Consider the following 20,047-nt stretch of genomic DNA (forward strand, 5'->3'; position numbering starts at 1 on the left):
TAAAATTTACTCAGTGAAGAGTAGGCGACCGAAGCGTTATCCTTGGCTGACCTGTGACAGTGTCTGTTGCTAAACTATCTTTAAAAATACGGAATTGAACACAAAACTGATTCAATCTAACCTTGATCTCTGAGGTCAAGGTCAGGCGTACTCTATCTGACGGACATGCCATCTTTAATAGAGAGATTCCATATCCATAATATACTTCTATAATAAAAATAACTGAGAAATTAACGTTTTAAAAAATGACGTTCCAGTGAAGTGGTGCTCCTCTTTCCAAACATATGTTTTATGGCACTCCATTAGCTGAGCTTGCCGCGGATGACCCCATTATCTCGAGCAGTAGCTTTCTGTCCAAGCGGTTCCTTGGTTGAATCCAGACTGGTACAGTCGTAAAACGAGAGACCTACTTCTTCGCCTGTCAAATTTTGTCTTTCTATATATCAATGTTTTCGAGATTACAGTCAAAACTGGATTTTTTTTTGTATCAGTTTTGTGCTATTTACAGTTTCTATGAGTATCTATCTAATTTTAGTTTTCAAGATGATAGGCAAAGGTGCAAAAAATGGTGAAAATCATCATTAAAGGACAACAACTTCAATAAAGAGTCTACCATGATTTCAGTCATGTTGACTTATTTGTAGATCTCGTCTTGCTGACAATTCTGGCTTTAAAGTTTCTATCTATCTATTATAGTATGCAAAATATAAAACATACACTTTAAATGATATATATCATCATCTAAGGGCAATAACTCCAATAATGGGTTGTATGATTTCTTATTACAAGAAATAATAAAATCCTTGCTAATAATAGTACATTTTACCCTTATGTTCTATTTCAGCCATGTTGGTTGGAAGGATCATGATCATTGGACACATTTTAAATAAAATACCCTTATGATTATTGTGGCAAAGTTTGGTTAAATTTGAGTTTAATTGACCCAATAATTGCAGAGTTAGAGATTTTTGTAAAAGAAAACAAAATAAATATGGACGTCAGATTCCAAATAATGAGAAAAGCTATGTACAGGAGAGCTAAAAATAGGCTGTCAACTTCAAAGGCAATACATAATGTTTACCCAATGTCAGTGTTGATCTATTAACTGCTTTAGTTTTTGAGATAAAAGCCCCAAAATTTAGTTTTACCCCCTAGATATAAAAATAGGATGTGGTACGATTGCCAATGAGACAAATCTTCACAAGAGGCCAAAAGACATTGAACCCTATTTTAATTTTAGCAACAAAAAAACATTTGTTTGTGGATCAAATCTGTGGGTACACTAGATTCACAAAAACAAACATTCAGGTAAAGGGTACCAATTGGCCCAGATGTTGAATATTTAGTTTAAAAGTTTATGATAACTAACAATGACAACAGATACCAAGCAATGGCAATAGCTCACCTTCTATGCACAAATGGGTTAAAACATATTACTCGTGTAGAGGTAAATTGATGATAAAAGCTATTTTGACTTGTTTGCGAGGTCAGTATTACTATTCAAAGATACACTTTTTCTGATATTTTGTTTTCTAAAAAAAGAAAATAATATATGCAATAATATGCTTCACTGAGCGCAGCCTGATAGGACCACAGAGGTTGAACTCTGACCAGATGGGTCAAATTTGGATACAGTATTCAAGCTTTATACGTTCTAAATTTTGAATGTGATCAAATTTTTGACATAAAATAGGTTTCTGACACAAAATAAATGTGGTCAAAGATCTTACAAATCTATTGTGCAATACTGTGCAACTGAAGATGTCTTCTTGAAACTTTTCAAAAATTCGAAATTTGAAAATTTTGAAAAAAAATATGAAGACCTTAAAAAAATTGGAAAAATCCCCCCCCCCCCTTTTACCCATCTTTGAGACCCCCTTGGAACAATTACCCCAAGACTAAACCCCATCCTTTTCTTTAGTATGGAACCTTATTGTACAATTTCATAGAGATCCATACACTTAAACACAAGTTATTGTCTGGAAACTAGAAAAATTGTTGTTTCTGGCCCTTTTTTGGCCCCTTATTTCTACATGTTTTAGGCAATTACCCCAAACTCAATCCCAGCTTTCCTTTGTGTTAACCTTGTAGTACAATGTCAGAGAGATCCATACACTTACACACAAGATATTGTCCAGAAACTACAAAAATTATTGTTTTGGCCCTTAATTCCTAAACTGTTGGCCCGCCCCATAACCCCTAATGTGAATACCAACCTTCTACTTGTGGTATTAAACATTGTGGTACAGAGTAATCAAAATACTTTTTCACAAGTTATTATCCTAGACTAAAAAATGCTTGTTTTGGGCCCCTAATTCCTAAACCATTGGGACCATTATCCCCAAAATCAATCCCAACCTTCCTTTTGTGGTATTGAACCTACTTCAAAAGATTCATAGAGATCCATTGACATAAACTAAAGTTATTGTCTGGAAACCAATGTGTCTTCAAACGACGACAAGGACCACATTCCATTACACGATCCCCAAAGAATGTTTGCGGTCGTATAAAAATAAGGGATGTACTTGAGTACCTGAGTATCCCTTGGTAGTACAGAGTATCAATTACCAAAATGATACTTGACTTATCGCTTTCATATTAGAATGTTGTTGCTTTCTTAAGCTTAAACAAAAAATATTCTTATTGAGAGCATATCCCAGGAAATAAAATTGATAAAAATTAATATTAGTAATGTACCATATGAATGTTTGCATTTAACGGTCATTTAGAATTCATCCAAACAGATAATGGATAATTTTGAAAGGGGGGCGAAGTTTTTAAAGATTGCTGAGCGGAGCGGGTGAAAAAAATTTGGAACCTTTTTTGGGCTCAAAAACATAAAATAAGTGTAAAATGCACTTTTTAAATGGTTCCTGGCTTTGGGCATGTATATTCTATAGTTGCTGTAAAGTGTAAGGGTTTGACATTTTTTATGCTGTAATCTCCATATGCTATTGATTGTCTATCATAAAATGATAGTATTGATCCAAAGCTATGTACTGATATAATTGAGGTGGAATTTGTCATTCCGGTCAGACATGCAAACCCGGCCTAAAAAAAATACGCCCGTGAATTATTCATCATATTCATTTAATGCTTAATAATTCTGTTGGAAATTTTCCTTTCTAATAGCAAAAAAGTGGACAAGATTATTGTTTTCAATCAAGATACAGCGAGAATTTTTATTTAATGCAAAAATCAGTCAGATTTTTTTTCTCTCAAATACCTTAGACTGCCTCCTGAAATCAAATGGTTCGTACCTTACACTTTAAATCTATGTAGAGCTTATACTGACTGAGGATCATTATTCAACTATCATGTCATTTTAAAATAGTCTGGGGTGTTTGAGGTTGAACATGTTTTGCTAGGTAAATAATATTTCTGTGGATTTTTTTTTCTTGAGAGTGTAATAGTGTATTACTTTCTGTTTGGTTGAGTTGTGAAATAGAAGTCACTACGTTCTTGCTCAATCCTGTTTCGCTTTGAAGGTATCATGGTTGTCATCCTCAGCCTAATCAATGTGTTACTGTAATTTGAATGTCAAAATGACTGAGTGACGTTTTTTTGACACATTGGTCGACTCCACCATAGCCAATCACATGACTTTGACATAATCAGTAAATACCAGCGAAAAATATCTTTATATTAAGAAAAGAATTATTGCATAAAAATTAAATACACAGGAAATGGCAAGTTCATGAAGTCTAGTCCGATAAATCATTTTTAAGTTACAAAAAAATCCAAAAGACCAAGTACACCCTCTATGCCCCTCTAAATCTGCCACTAATAAGAGCTCAAGGCTTACACTATTTGTCATTCCCCTGCCTCTGTACCTTCACAGTATATATTTTCATCAGTAGGACTGTTAGCTACCCAACAAAGTTGAGAAATTCCTTGGTCTTAGAAAAGATGAGAAGATAATATTTTTAAATAAGAACAAATTCGTTTTACCCTGTGTCTCCTCTCAGAAAATGATTAAAGGCATCAATAAGTTCTAATCATCATGCACCCTTTTTGTTGATCATAAAATGTTGTTTTTTTTTTTTTTTTACAGTTTCTCAAATACTGTTGTTTGAGTAATAATTTTTCTATAGATATTAATTACTTACTTGATTAGATTATTTAACCCAATCAAAATAATACTTTTTAACATTACATTACTTTTAAAGTCCCTATATTAATGCTTATATATAAATTCATGACTTGTTGTACATACAGTGGTTATTATGGTGGAGGATACTGTTCATTCATATTTTATAGAGGATTTATTGTGTTTTAATGTACAGATACTGTTATAATTTATCGGTCTCATCCGAGTGCTCCCAAACAGGAGGGAATTACGAAAGAAGAAGAAGATTGCAAGATTACATAATTACTACATGTAGTAAATGAGCTATTAATTATGGTATAAATTTTTTTTGACTATTATCTAGTCCTAGGTAATAATAATGAGGATTTTATGTTCATAAGACAACTACCTATTATTATGTGTGTCCATTTTGTAAATGTTTTACCGACGAGTACTCGAGTATCACTTATTAAATCTAAAGAATAATCAATAAGAAAATCTTTACCGAGTTGACTTCCCCAGTAAAAATCAGTTTTGAAGAGCAATAAATCCTATAAGGAATCAACTGATGTTTTTAGTTATTTGTATCTCACTATTTACTATAATTTTCACAAAACATTCAAACAAGGGTAATTAAAAAACAAGGATGAAAATCATCATCTAAGAGAAAAACTCATATATAGATCAACAAACAATTTTAGCCATTTGAAATATAATGTGTTCTTTTTATTTTCTTATATGCAATGAATGTAATGGGAAATGTTTTCTATAGTACTGGACAGGATAAAACTTTTCTCATGCCAAGTATTTCTTTATTTGAAACAAAGACAATTCTGCACAATTTTTTGAAAAGTGCAAATGAAACGAAGGCTAACTGGGGAAATGAATGGTGGTATTACACCTGTAAAAACACACAAATGCTTTCATGAATTCCATATTACATACAGCTATGTTTGTGCATATACTATTGGCATTTGACCTTTATATCTATTTACCACAGAAAGGTCTTATTATTTGGTTCCAATATATATTGGTAATAATATTGACTTTCATAAAGTAACAAACAAATAATTTACATAATGTTTAATTCTGAAAGACTATATTTAGACAATAAAACTATGATTTGAAGCTCATAAGTAAACTCATTACCATTATAATGTTAGTTTAGTATAAAAATGATTGTATTATGAGGATATGAAACTGATTTCTCCCAAATCCATGATTACATATTCAAACTAGGACTTTTCAAATTTCCACACTATTACAGCATCCAAAAGAAATATGTGTCCATGGGACATCATCCCTCAAACAAGAATGTGTTCCCATAAGACAACATGCCTTGAATAAGAATGTGCCATAAGACAACATGCCTAAAACAAGACTGTGTCCATAGGACATCATCCCTCAAACAAGAATATATTCCCATAAGACAACATGCCTAAAACAAGAATGTGTCATTGAACATCATCCCTCAAACAAGAATATGGGTCCATAGGACAACATGCCTATAACAAGAATATGTCCATAGGAAATCATGCCGAAGTAGCATTTTCTCAATTCTATGTTCAGCAAACTTGGTCAAAACCGTAATTTGGGATATTTTTTGTTACTGTTCACATCATAATGAACATTTTAATTATTTAAATTCAGTCTAAAATTGATAAATGATCCCTCAAACAAAAACACGTGTCCATAGGACAACAATCCTCAAACAAGAATATGTGTCAACAGAATAGGCCTAAGTATAATTTCCACAATTCCTTATTCAGTAAACTGGTTTAAAACCTGAATTTGGCAAATTTCTTTGTTAAAGTTTACATCATAATGAATATTTCAGAAATCAGCATGCATTTTTACTCTCTAATATCAGCCACTGTACCTCTAGTAACAAGAGGTACAAAGGATAAAGAACAGCAAGCAAACAGTACCTAATCTGTTGATACAGAAATCAGCATGCCTTCTAAATCTAATATCAGCCACTGTACCTCTAGTGATAATCCTGAACAGCATCATGAACATGGGAGAAAAAACATGATTTTGTGTAATATTCACAAAAAGTTTTGTACATAACTTTGAATAGACAAGAGAAAATAAAATTATTAAAACATTGAACTTAAATCTAATTATTATTACATTGTTTTTATCATTACCAAAAATTGAAGCTGTTTGAACAAAGCAATAAATAAAACTTGCATATTAATTTTTCAGAGCTATATTCTTCTTCTAGATGGCAAAGAATGGTTTTAAATTGTCTCCCACCATTTTCTGTTTTTGAAGATATACAAAAAGTACTGCAATCATTTAAAAGTCTTTAAAATTTGACAGCAGTCATTTTTCACACTGGACATATATATACCTTTGTGTACAATGTAAGGATTGAATGTTACAGTTTTAAAATTTTGAATGAGTATTTCTTTTTCCTAAAACATGCTTTTCTATTTTAGAAAACATAGATTTTCAGAAAATTTAAAAGATTTTTCAATATGCCTTCTTTTTAGTTTGTACCTTCAGATATTATGAGGATATACTTACTTTTGGGCAAAATATTCAAAGCTGACAAATCAATAAATGAAAATCATCATTTATGTTGAAGACCTTATTCCTTTTCTAGATCCCAACTTTATATCACTTGAAAGTAAGAAGTAACACTTCGTTGATTAGGAGCATACCAGTTAATAAGTTGTTGTACAAGTTGACAGCATCACAGAAATAAAGGGTAAACAAGTTGAAAGACTACAAATAACAATGGTATACAATACTGTTATCGTTCAAACATTGGAGACAAACTTTACAGATGACATGATCTTGAATGATTCTCTTTTCAAACTAAAGCTTCTGACAAAGCACAATAGAAAACTATATAAAAAAAGATTTGTGATCTCTGTCGTTGTAAACAACACATATTTAAGTACAATCTCAATAAAATAGGATCACAAAACTGACATTGTTCATAAGGCAAAAATGACAACAGAAACAATTCTCTTCTACCTGAGGTCTTATTGGCCAAAACAAAACAACAGGAAAATCAATAATAATATGTGAAAAGATTTCCATGGAAACTTGTATGTGTTGTTGGAACTCCCTCAAAGTTTGAACAAGGTGTTATTTAATGTTTTGAAAAAGCCAAATTCATAGAAATATTGGTAACAAACCCTTTTAGAAAAGAACATTGACAAACCCCATAAAAATGTACTGATTTTTTACATAAATGGCTGACTGTTCTATGTTTCACAAATTTCCATTGCCAAATCTAATTGGCAACTCTTCCAACACAGGGCTGTTATTCCTAGTAAAACGTTTGAGTAATTTTGAAAATGTGGACTATGATGAGCAACATTGTTGCCAATCATACTCTGACCTTTAACTATGACCTTGATGGCCAGTCATCATCCAATCAAAATAGGCATTGGAATTGTTGAAGAGACATCATCTAATCAAAAGTAGCCTTGCATTTCATATTGCATTAGAATAAATTATGTTATGAAATTATCTACATACATATATGTCCACAAGGACAACAGAAAAGCAATAATATCTCAGATAAGTACAATGTACATGATACATTTATTATAAAAATAATCTCAGTTTGGCAAGGACAGTTATTGTAAAACGACTGGCCAAAAAGGGACGAAGGAAAACCTATTTTTAGTTAACTATCAGTTAATATCACAGCTCTTTAATCTTGTTCTGTTTTGTTGTAAGGAGGTAGATCTGGCATAGAAAAATTTGCTCCTGAAACATTAAACATAATGATGTTATTGCTATATTCCTATTTAATGCTGTATATTAAGATTTACAACTTGAAATTGCAGTGAAATTTTAGTTGTTAGTCATCAATGAGTCAGTCGTTATAATCTCACAGAACATCTTCATGATTGTAGAAATCAAATACTCACTTTAAAGGTACATGCAAATAATATTTGCCATTGTATATAAGAAACAAACAGTATAAAGTGTCTTGTGCTTTAATAGAACAATAATAGTAATTAGCATTTTAACCCTGTTGTGAACTTTCACCTTATTTTGTCTCATATTGAATGTATGAAGCTGAATACTGCAACATGTTGTTCTGAAACTTGAGTTTTGTATATTTGTGTGATGAGTAAAGATTTAAGGAATAACAGTACTATAGTTGAAGAGTTGCCACCGTCAATTGTAGATTTGACGGTCGCAAATGCAGTTTTACTGGTGACGCGTAGCTGAGACAGTAAAACGGAGATTTGAGACCGTCAAATCAAAATTGACCGTGGCAACTCTTCAACTACAGTACTGTTATTCTGATTCTAATGCATTTCAAAAAGAAATAATACGATAAAAATTGGAAAAATGTCTAAATTTGACAAATAAAAAAAATCCGCGAAACTTCATGAATGATTGTGGCGCCAAGACATCATGGGTAAACGTGACGTCATACAAATGAAAACTTACAAACTGGAGGTTATTACGTTACCTGTACGCTTCAAATTCGAATAAAATAACATTAAAAAAGGCGAATTCCAGGTAGGTGTTGTTTTATTTTCGATTATATAGTAGTAATTGAACATTTGTTGATTCAATCATTTCAAAATGGTTATCCCTCCTTAGTTACGCCTGGTGGATTTGACGGCAACTTTTAGCCAATGAAAATAATTGTTACATACAAATTGCATTAGAAATATTGATTTATGGATGCTTAACATTCAACAGCAATTAAAAACATACATATTCAGAAGAACAACATATAAATGTGAACCTCTGATGTCCTACATTAGCAGATTGATCTGTTTTACCTTTCACTAGCTTTACTTTCTAGAAGAGAAACAACAAATACCAATTTCAATGTCTTTGATGTTAAAAGTAGGAGGAATAGATCTAATTGGTAGCACACCCTTTACTAAGAGACACTTGTCCTGTAAAGTAGACTGTATGGAGCCATAAATTTGGTGATTGTCATGTGTGCACATTTACAAGTATCTATACTTTATCTCGACTATAACTGTCATGCACAAATTATCCAGTAATAATTGATGGGGATAATAAACTTTGAGATATACAATCAACTTAATAATATAGTGCTTACCTCGTCTATGGTACATCAAGATATAAGCATTTTTGAAATCTTCCTTCTTTGGAGATTGCTGAGTGACATTCTCATCATTATAATAATACCATGTATTATCAAGTGAATGTTTGGTAAAACAAGTATAGTGGCCGGAGTTTAAATCTAAAATAAATTGAAATAAAACCTTAAAAATTAAGAGTAATGAATAGAGTGAAAAACATAGGGCCTGTCATATGTACTTATTTCTTTAAAACATATTGTTTAAGTTTTGATAACTTTTTAGACTTTTAAAACTTTTCACATTTTAGATAAAAAAAAAAAAAAAAAAGTTTTAATAACTAAACTTGCTGAAACTTAGTGAAATACACATCTTATACAAAACTGTTGAATCAAAAACAAAACAAATAAATTGCTTTGCCAAGCGCAGCTGGATACGACTGCAGAGGTCCAACGCTGAACAGTTGGGGCAAATATGGACACAATATTCGCAATTGATACAGGTCTGAATTTGGATTGTAATTAAATATTTGACACATAATAGGTTTCTGACACAGAATAACTGTAGTCAAAGAACTAAGAATTGGTTATATGATTTGAATTTATTTTCAATGTTATGCTATAGTGCAATACACCAGGCTGTTGTGAATTGGGGCTATTGGGAATTGCTTTTTGCTATGGTATCTTGTGGTATAATTCCAGAGAGATCCATACACCAATCCACAAGATATTGTCTGGAAACTTGAAAAATGCTTATTTTGGCCCTATATTCCTAAACTGTTAGGACCACAACTCCAAAATTAATCCAAACCTTCCTTTCGTGGTTATAAACCTTGTGTTTAAGTTTCATAGATTTCTATTCACTTATACTAAAGTTATTGTCCAGAAACGAAGTGTCTTCGGAAGACAACGAAGACAACCTGATACCAAAATACGACTCCAAAATGAATTACTCTTTTGACAAAACTTCCTTGTTTTTCATAAAGCAATGCATTATATATCATTATTAAATAAATCTTGTTAGATTATTTTACTCATAAAATGTGCAATACCTAAAATAGCTTCTTGTGATGTACATTCAGCAAATATTCAATTACATACAAATGGTATTTTACAAGATCATATGTTTTTAACAGCTAATGATAAAGGCTATGTAAAATTGTACCTTTTATGTTGTGTTTTGCCATGAAATCCCTACCAGATTGCCTTTGCTTATGACTTTTGCTTGATTTGTGCTTGTTTTTATTTGTGGTACCTTAACTGTTACGGAAAATGAATATCAATGGAAAAACATGAGACAAGATTCTAAAGATAAACCAAGCAACAACAAAATATCAAAAGAGCAGTATTCTTAATCATGGCTTCCAAAATGGTCATATATTCCAGACGTATTTAATTTCCAGACATTGTCCGTCTTGCATAAGCATGAAATGGTCATCTACTTTATTTCTTAAGAGATGGTAATTTTAACATAATTCACCAAAAAACTTGAAAGTTTTTGCGATCTTTTTGACCCGACCTTTTGCCAGCAGCTAGACATTTCCGGTCAAAAAAGTTTTTTTGTTTTTTAATATGTGGTTCCTAACTGTTAGGGAAAATAAAGATCATCAGGAAAACATGAGGCATGGTTCTAAAGATAAATAGAGCAACAAACAAAATACTAAAATTTTATGTTATTCAATTTGACAATAACTATCATTATTTCTATCAAGTATAATTAATATGTACACCAATAGCTGCAGTTTTTTCCCCAGGTTTTCATTTTTTATTTGTTATATTTTAATCTGTTCAAGCACAATATAATTTAAACATACCTCCGAAATGACAGACAATACTGTTTAGATCATAAGTGAGATCACAAGTGACTGGTCCTGATATATGTCGAGGAAGACAAAGACCTTCTAAAGGAAAGTCTACCTCACTATCTACTTTAACGCTAACCATTTCATGGTACACAAATCTGAAGATAAATAATGTATTATTGATTAAAACATTGATAGTTTGTTTTAGGGTTCATAGCAAACCTGTCCCTGGCCTGCTGTAGCAGAAGTCAGGTTAAAAGTATAACGTAAACTGCCAAAAAATAAGTCCAATGGTCAGTAAGATATGGAAAATTTGAAAATAATTACAAGATCATTTTATGAAGTTTATGGTAATACACAGCTGGTCTACGTACCTTTTTAAATGTATAATCAGTACATCAGGATATCTCCATACTGTCATACTCTTACTAGCACACTGATTCTGTTGACAGCGTGGACAAAACCAAGGATTATGCTTATCTAACGTCTCACTAAAATACAAAATAGAAGTGATGAGAGCAGTACATATAAGAATCTTTTATCTATGACAATACATTAAGTATCTTCCCACCTTATCTACAGCTATCATCAGTCCTTCAATTCAGTGTGCTTCCCACCTTATATAAAGCTATCATGAGTCCTTCAATATAAGTATCTTCCCACCTTATCTACAGCTATCATGAGTCCTTCAATATCTTCCCACCTTATCTACAGCTATCATGAGTCCTTCAATATCTTCCCACCTTATCTACAGCTATCATGAGTCCTTCAATATCTTCCCACCTTATCTACAGCTATCATGAGTCCTTCAATATCTTCCCACCTTATCTACAGCTATCATGAGTCCTTCAATATAAGTATCTTCCCACCTTATCTACAGCTATCATGAGTCCTTCAATTCAGTGTTCAACGCCAACCTGTTGTATTTATTTTCAGATTGTTTGGTCTCTGTTGCTTTTGTTCCAAATATTCTATTCCCTGTGTAATTACAGATTTTCAATATTGGGTGTCTTCCTATTGAAAAATGTTACGTTCTGCACATTTCTGTTGAATGATATGTAACTTAGTCAGTTGGTGTCTCATAATAATAGCTGAACTTTTCTGGATATGTGTACTAACTAGACAATTTATTCTTAAACAAATCCATTATTTAATGTGCATCTACTTGAAATGATACAAGAATATTGAAAATCAACCTTCATGATTAAAAATTATTTCTCATATATAAATAAAATATAATACACTTGACATTTGTTTTGTATTGATTTTTCAACAAAGACACAAACCCTCATTAGTGATATTAACTAACTAAATTTACTATTTATTGAAATATAAAATGTTGGCTGTTTAAAGAAAATAAAGTAATAAAGTCGAACCTTTCAGTGAAAGCTTGAATACAATCATATATAGACAATGGTAGAGTGGGTCTAAGATCCATCATGGATGGATGATCAGCAGACGATTCCATTCTCTCTATCACAGATAACAGAACATCATCAAGGCAAACACAAAGTGTATCTCCAGGACGTAATGATACCTGTCCATCACGTGGTAATATACATCCTGTACACTTGGCTGTGTATACACATCTAGAACATCTACTCCCCTAGAAACAAATAAACAATAATACATTCTGAATTAAGAAATAGATGTTTATTTTTCTATAGTTTACTGAAAGAAATTATAGTGAATTGAAAAGTTAATGAACTCATGATAATATGAATATAAACTAGAGGCTCTTTTAGAGCCTGTGTCGCTCACCTTGGTCTATGTAAATATTAAACAAAGGACACAGATGGATTCATGACAAAATTGTGTTTTGGTGATGGTGATGTGTTCGTACATTTTACTTTACTGAGCATTCTTGATGCTTAGAATTATTTCTATCTATAATGAACTTGGCCCAGTAGAATTCAGTGGAAAATGTTAGTAAAAATTGACTATAAAGGACAATAACTCCTTAGAGGGTCAATTGACCATTTTGGTCACATTGACTTATTTTTAGGTCTAACTTTGTTGTACATTATTGCTGTTTACAGTTTATCTCTATCTATAATAATATTCAAGATAATAACAAAAAAACGGCAAAATTTCCTTAAAATTACCAATTTAGGGGCAGCAACCTAACAACAGGTTGTCCGATCCATCTGAAAATTTCAGAGCAGATAGATCTTGACCTGATAAACAATTTTACCCCATGTCAGATTTGCTCTAAATACTTTGGTTTTTGAGTTATAAGCCAAAAAGAACATTTCACCCCTATGTTCTATTTTTAGCCATGGCGGCCATCTTGGTTGAAAGGCCAGGTCATCGGACACATTTTTTAAACAAGATACCTCAAAGATGATTGTGGCCAAGTTTAGAATAATTTGGCCCAGTAGTTTCAGAGGAGAAGATTTTTTTAAAAGATTGCTAATATTTACGAAAAATGGTTAAAAATTGACTATAAAGGGCTATAACTCCTAAAGGGGTCAACTGACCATATTGGTCATGTTGACTTATTTGTAAATCTTACTTTGCTGAATATTATTGCCGTTTACAGTTTATCTCTATCTATAATAATATTCAAGATAATAACCAAAAACAGCAAAATTTCCCTAAAATTACCAATTCATGGGCAGCAACCCAACAACAGGTTGTCCTATTCACCTGAAAATTTCAGGACAGATAGATCTTGACATGATAAACAATTTTACTACTGTTAGATTTGCTCTAAATGCTTTGGTTTTTGAGTTATAAGCCAAAAACTGCATTTTACCCTGTTCTATTTTTAGCCATGGCGGCCATCTTGGTTGGTTAGCTGGGTCACCAGACACATTTTTTAAACTAGATACCCCAATGATGATTGTTGCCAAGTTTGGTTTAATTTGGCCCAGTAGTTTCAGGAGAAGATTTTAGTAAAAGTTAACGACAACGGACACCAAGTGATGTTAAAAAGGTCACTTGGCCCTTCGGGACAGGCGAGCTAAAAAGATGAGTTATGATTGCCAATGAGACAACTCTTCACAAGAGACCAAAATGACACAGAAATAAACAACTATAGGTCACTGCATGGCCTTCAACAATGAGCAAAGCCCAAACCGCATAGTCAGCTATAAAAAGCCCTGAAATAAGCTGTTGTATAAAAGACTAAAATCTAAGTATTTAGTGTTCTTATGCGTCAAGAAAACCATACATAAAAGTTGAAGATATCAGGTTTTATATTCATGAATGACAACTATCACAATATAGATTTACATTAATTAAAAGGTGACATTTGAATAATGTAAAATTAAAGTTCAAACCATAAATATACAAGATTTAATAGTTCAGGTTCATATGATGTCAAATAGATATTTCAAACACTTGCCTTTATTCCACATGTAAGCTAAACTAGAGGCTCTAAAGAGCCTGTGTTGCTCACCTTGGTCTATGTGAATATTAAACAAAGGACGCAGATGGATTCATGACAAAATTGTGTTTTGGAGATGGTGATGTGTTTGTACAACTTACTTTACTGAACATTCTCGCTGCTTACAATTATCTCTATCTATAATGAACTTAGCCCAGTAGTTTCAGAGGAGAAGATTTTTGTAAAAGATTACTAAGATTTACGAAAAATGGTTAAAAATTGACTATAAAGGGCAATAACTCCTAAAGGGGTCAACTGACCATTTCGGTCATGTTGACTTATTTGTAGATCTTACTTTGCCGACATTTATTGCTTTTTACAGTTTATCTCTATCTATAATAATATTCAAGATAATAACCAAAAACAGCAAAATTTCCTTAAAATTACCAATTCAGGGGCAGCAACCCATTAATGGGTTGTCTGATTCATCTGAAAATTTCAGGGCAGATAGATCTTGACTGGATAAACAATTTTACCCCATGTCAGATTACTTTAAATGCTTTGGTTTTTGAGTTAAAAGCCAAAAACTGAATTTTACCCCTATGTTCTATTTTTAGCCGTGGCGGCCATCTTGGTTGGTTGGCCGGGTCACGCCACACATTTTTTAAACTAGATACCCCAATGATGATTGAGGCCAAGTTTGGTTTAATTTGGCCCAGTAGTTTCAGAGGAGAAGATTTTTGTAAAAGATTACTAAGATTTACGAAAAATGGTTAAAAATTGACTATAAAGGGCAATAACTCCTAAAGGGGTCAACTGACCATTTCAGTCATGTTGACTTATTCGTAAATCTTACTTTGCTGAACATTATTGCTGTTTACAGTTTATCTCTATCTATAATAATATTCAAGATAATAACCAACTAGAGGCTCTAAAGAGCCTGTGTCGCTCACCTTGGTCTATGTGCATATTAAACAAAGGACACAAATGGATTCATGACAAAATTGTATTTTGGTGATGGTGATGTGTTTGAAGTTCTTACTTTACTGAACATTCTTGCTTCTAACAATTATATCTGTAATGAACTTTGCCCATTAGGAACAGAGAAAAATATTTGGTAAAAATTTACATAAATTTACCAAATTAATGAAAATTGTTAAAAATTGACTATAAAGGGCAATAACTCCTCAAGGGGTCAATTGACCATTTAGGTCATGTGGACTTATTTGTAGATCTTACTTTGATGAACATTATCGCTGTTTACAGTTTATAGCTATCTATAATAGTATTCAAGATAATAACCAAAAACAGCAAAATTTCTTTAAAAATTACCAATTGGAGGGCAGCAACCCAACAACCGGTTGTCCAATTCATTTGAATATTTCAGGGCAGATATATATTGACTTGATTAACAATTTAACTCCTTGTCAGATTTCCTCTAAATGATTTGGGTTTCAGAGTTAAAAGCAAAAAACTACATTTTACCCCTGTTCTATTTTTAGCCGTGGTGGCCATCTTGGTTGGATGGCCAGGTCATCGGACACATTTTTCAAACAAGGTACCTCAAAGATGATTGTGGCCAAGTTTGAATTAATTTGGCCCAGTAGTTTCAGAAGAGAAGATTTTTGTAAAAGATAACTAAGATTTACGAAAAATGATTAAAAATTGACTATAAAGGGCAATAACTCCTTAAGGGGTCAACTGACCATTTCGGTCATGTTGACTTATTTGTAAATCTAACTTTGCTGAACATTATTCCTGTTTACAGTTTATCTCTATCTATAATAATATTCAAGATAATAACCAAAAACGGCAAAAATTTCATCAAAATTACCAATTCAGGGGCAGCAACCCAACAACAGGTTGACCGATTCATCTGAAAATTTCAGGGCAGATAGATCTTGACCTGATAAACATTTTTACCCCACATCAGATTTCCTCTAAATGCTTTGGTTTTTGAGTTATAAGCCAAAAACTGCATTTTACCCCTATGTTCTATTTTTAGCCGTGGCGGCCATCTTGGTTGGTTGACCGGGTCACGCCACACATTTTTTAAACTAGATACCCCAAAGATGATTGTGGCCAAGTTTGGATTAATTTGGCCCAGTAGTTTCAGAGGAGAAGATTTTTGTAAAAGATTACTTATATTTATGAAAAATGGTTAAAAATTGACTATAAAGGGCAATAACTCCTAAAGGGGTCAACTGACCATTTCGGTCATGTTGACTTATTTGTAAATCTAACTTTGCCGAACATTATTGCTGTTTACAGTTTATCTCTATCTATAATAATATTCAAGATAATAACCAAAAACAGCAAAATTTCCTCAAAATGACCAATTCAGGAGCAGCAACCCAACAACGGGTTGACCGATTCATCTGAAAATTTCAGGGCAGATAGATCTTGACCTGATCAACATATTTACCCCATGTCAGATTTCCTCTAAATGCTTTGGTTTTTGAGTTATAAGCCAAAAACTGCATTTTACCCCTATGTTCTATTTTTAGCCATGGCGGCCATCTTGGTTGGTTGGCCGGGTCACCGGACACATTTTTTAAACTAGATACCCCAATGATGATTGTGGCCAAGTTTGGTTTAATTTGGCCCAGTAGTTTCAGAGGAGAAGATTTTTGTAAAAGTTAACGACGACGGACGCAGGACGACGACGGACGCAGGACGACGGACGCAAAGTGATGGGAAAAGCTCACTTGGCCCTTCGGGCCAGGTGAGCTAAAAACAGCAACATTTCCTTAAAATTACCAATTCAGGGGCAGCAACCCAACAACAGGTTGTCCGATTCATCTGAAAATTTCAGGCCAGATAGATCTTGACCTGATAAACAAATTTACCCCTGTCAGATTTGCTCTAAATGCTTTGGTTTTTCAGTTATAAGCCAAAAACTGCATTTTACCCCTATGTTCTATTTTTAGCCATGGCCGCCATCTTGGTTGGCTGGCCGGGTCACCAGACACATTTTTCAAACTAGATACCCCAATGATGATTGTGGCCAAGTTTGGTAAAATTTGGCCCAGTAGTTTCAGATAGGAGATTTTTGTAAAAGTTAATGACGACAGACGCAGGACGACAACGGAAAACTAACGCCAAGTGATGAGAAAAGCTCACTTGGCCCTTTGGGCCAGGTGAGCTAAAAAGGGGAGACAATTCAGGTGAACACTAACCTGTGCATCTGTTGTCAACACACTGAACTGACAAGCATCAGGCACAATCTGTTCTATACACTCGTACAAGTGAGATCCAAACATCTGACTAGATAGATATAGTACACGTGTGTGACAAGGGGAGATAATTCAGGTTAACACTTACCTGAGCATCTGTTGTCAACAAACTGAACTGACAAGCATCAGGTACAAATTGTTCTATACACTCGTACAGCTGGTGAGCCCCAAACATCTGACTAGATAGATATAGTACACGTGGGAACAAGGGGAGACAATTCAGGTGAACACTTACCTGTGCATCTGTTGTCAACAAACTGAACTGACAAGCATCAGGAATAATCTGTTCTATACACTAGAACAGGTGAGATCCAAACATTTGACTAGATAGATATAGTACATGTGGGTGACAAGGGGGAGATAATTCAGGTTAACACTTACCTGTGCATCTGATGTCAACACACTGAACTGACAAGCATCAGGAACAATCTGTTCAATACACTCATACAGGTGAGCTCTACACATCTGACTAGGGGAGACAATTCAGGTGAACACTTACCTGTGCATCTGTTGTCAACAAACTGAACTGACAAGCATCAGGAACAATCTGTTCAATACACTCGTACAGGTGAGATCCAAACATCTGACTAGATAGATATAGTACATGTGGGTGACAAGGGGGAGATAATTCAGGTGAACACTTACCTGTGCATCTGTTGTCAACACACTGAACCTACAAGCATCAGGAACAATCTGTTCTATACACTAGTACAGGTGAGATCCAAACATCTGACTAGATAGATATAGTACACGTGGGTGACAAGGGGAAGATACTTCAGGTAAACACTTACCTGTGCATCTGTTGTCAACAAACTGAACTGACAAGCATCAGGTACAATCTGTTCAATACACTCATACAGGTGAGCTCCAAACATCTGACTAGGGGAGACAATTCAGGTGAACACTTACCTGTGCATCTGTTGTCAACAAACTGAACTGACAAGCATCAGGAACAATCTGTTCAATACACTCATACAGGTGAGATCCAAACATCTGACTAGATAGATAAAGTACACGTGGGTGACCCAGTAAATTCCTTTGTTCTCCTACTGTCTGACAGAAAGTCACATCCACCAGTAACATCCTAAAATATATACATGAAGGCATTGACACAGAGTAATATTACGTTTATACACAAACAAAAATAAAATAGTTTTAAGTATCTTACTTTATTTAGCACTTTTTTGTATTTTGAAATAGGCAAATGCAACTTTGAAAATAATCCTTTTAGTACATGCAGTATTCGCCACAGGATTAAAGCAACCAACAATCAATCAATCTTAACAGTTCAGAGATAAAAACTACCAACACCCTGAACTAATCTAATGCTGTATTCTACATGATTATGAGCATAAACCAAATTTTTCCTTAATGTTTTATACCTTTCCTCATTGTTTTTATCTGAATCAGCCAACTGAGTGAAGTCTTCAGTCATAACTGCAGCACAGGAACACACCTATCAAAATAAAGAGAGTATGGTCATACATGAAATTTATGCCCAAGGTAACTTTACAGGAAGAAAAATATAAGTTCTTTTATTTTTCAATTTAAAAACAGTTTGATTCTACCAACATGTATTTCAATAAAAATGTTAAGAACTTTATATAATAAACTGTTATCACAGAAATGTCTCGCTTTTTGGTAATTTAAATAATGCAAATGTTGAAATTAAAATAGCAACACTTTAAAGTTGTGCAAATATTCAAGGTGAATGAACCATGACTGAAGGTACATGGCTAAACAGTCTCCATCGAAATGAGATGTGCCAATACACCGCAAACCAAATACCATTGACTTATCATATAAAGTTCCCTTTAAACTGACCTAATCACAAACTAATACATGAAACCTAAGCAAAAGTTTCAAAGTCAATAGACCATAACTGAGGGGGTGGGGCCAAATAATCTCCATGGTAATGAGATGTGCCAAAACTGATACAACTGCATGCCAAATATCTTTGACTTACCACAAGTGGTTCACAATAAACTAGACATTGTTGACGCCGCCACTGTGGTTGTGGTCCCCAGAAACAGCATACCTATGTCTCGCTTTTTGACTCTGTCAAGTGAAACATAAATGAAGTTCTTCATTTACATAATTTTACTTTTGTGACAATGAAGATTTGTGTTCATTTTGTGGTACATAAAAGCCCACATGTATAAATCTGACCACCACAACGATATCCTTCTTTATTCCTTTAATAGTACTTACAGGACATAAAAAGTTCTCTTGACCATAATGTAGTAAAGACATCTGAAAAGACAGCAAATTGAAATGATTTATGTTAAATATTCTGGTAAATCTACCTGTCTTTAAAAAAGCTTTTTAATAAAACTTTAAATCTAATTAGTTTAAAGACTACAAACACAATACAAATGTTTCAGGTAAATCCCATATCAGTCAGCATTATGATGGTATTCATAACTTCAATCTCTCCCATAAAAAAAACCTATCTGTCCACAAAAAATATTTTGTTAAATTGTTGTTCTGTATAATTTGAAAGTTGAATATTATTTCTCTATATTCCTCCTTATTATTATTTTTTTAATTATGCGGGTCCTTCCATCTTTT

At 33.3% G+C, this 20,047-nt stretch overlaps 1 protein-coding gene across 2 annotated transcripts in view; it reads right to left on the bottom strand.

Moving 5' to 3' along the window:
- Nucleotides 1–5,137: 5,137 nt before the first annotated feature.
- LOC139518064 (uncharacterized) overlaps nt 5,138–20,047 on the bottom strand; it is a 28,475-nt gene continuing 13,565 nt past the window's right edge. For both annotated transcript variants that reach the window (XM_071309719.1, XM_071309720.1), the window contains exons 9-16: nt 19,688–19,729; nt 18,859–18,932; nt 18,386–18,560; nt 12,286–12,515; nt 11,284–11,400; nt 10,922–11,067; nt 9,129–9,272; nt 5,138–7,801 (exon numbers count right to left, since the gene is read on the bottom strand). In XM_071309719.1, the coding sequence (XP_071165820.1) occupies nt 7,746–7,801; nt 9,129–9,272; nt 10,922–11,067; nt 11,284–11,400; nt 12,286–12,515; nt 18,386–18,560; nt 18,859–18,932; nt 19,688–19,729 (984 nt within the window). In that variant the 3' untranslated portion in view covers nt 5,138–7,745. The remainder of the gene's footprint in view (nt 7,802–9,128; nt 9,273–10,921; nt 11,068–11,283; nt 11,401–12,285; nt 12,516–18,385; nt 18,561–18,858; nt 18,933–19,687; nt 19,730–20,047) is intronic.

This window comes from Mytilus edulis, chromosome 3, assembly GCF_963676685.1.
Source record: "Mytilus edulis chromosome 3, xbMytEdul2.2, whole genome shotgun sequence".
NCBI lineage: Eukaryota > Metazoa > Mollusca > Bivalvia > Mytilida > Mytilidae > Mytilus > Mytilus edulis.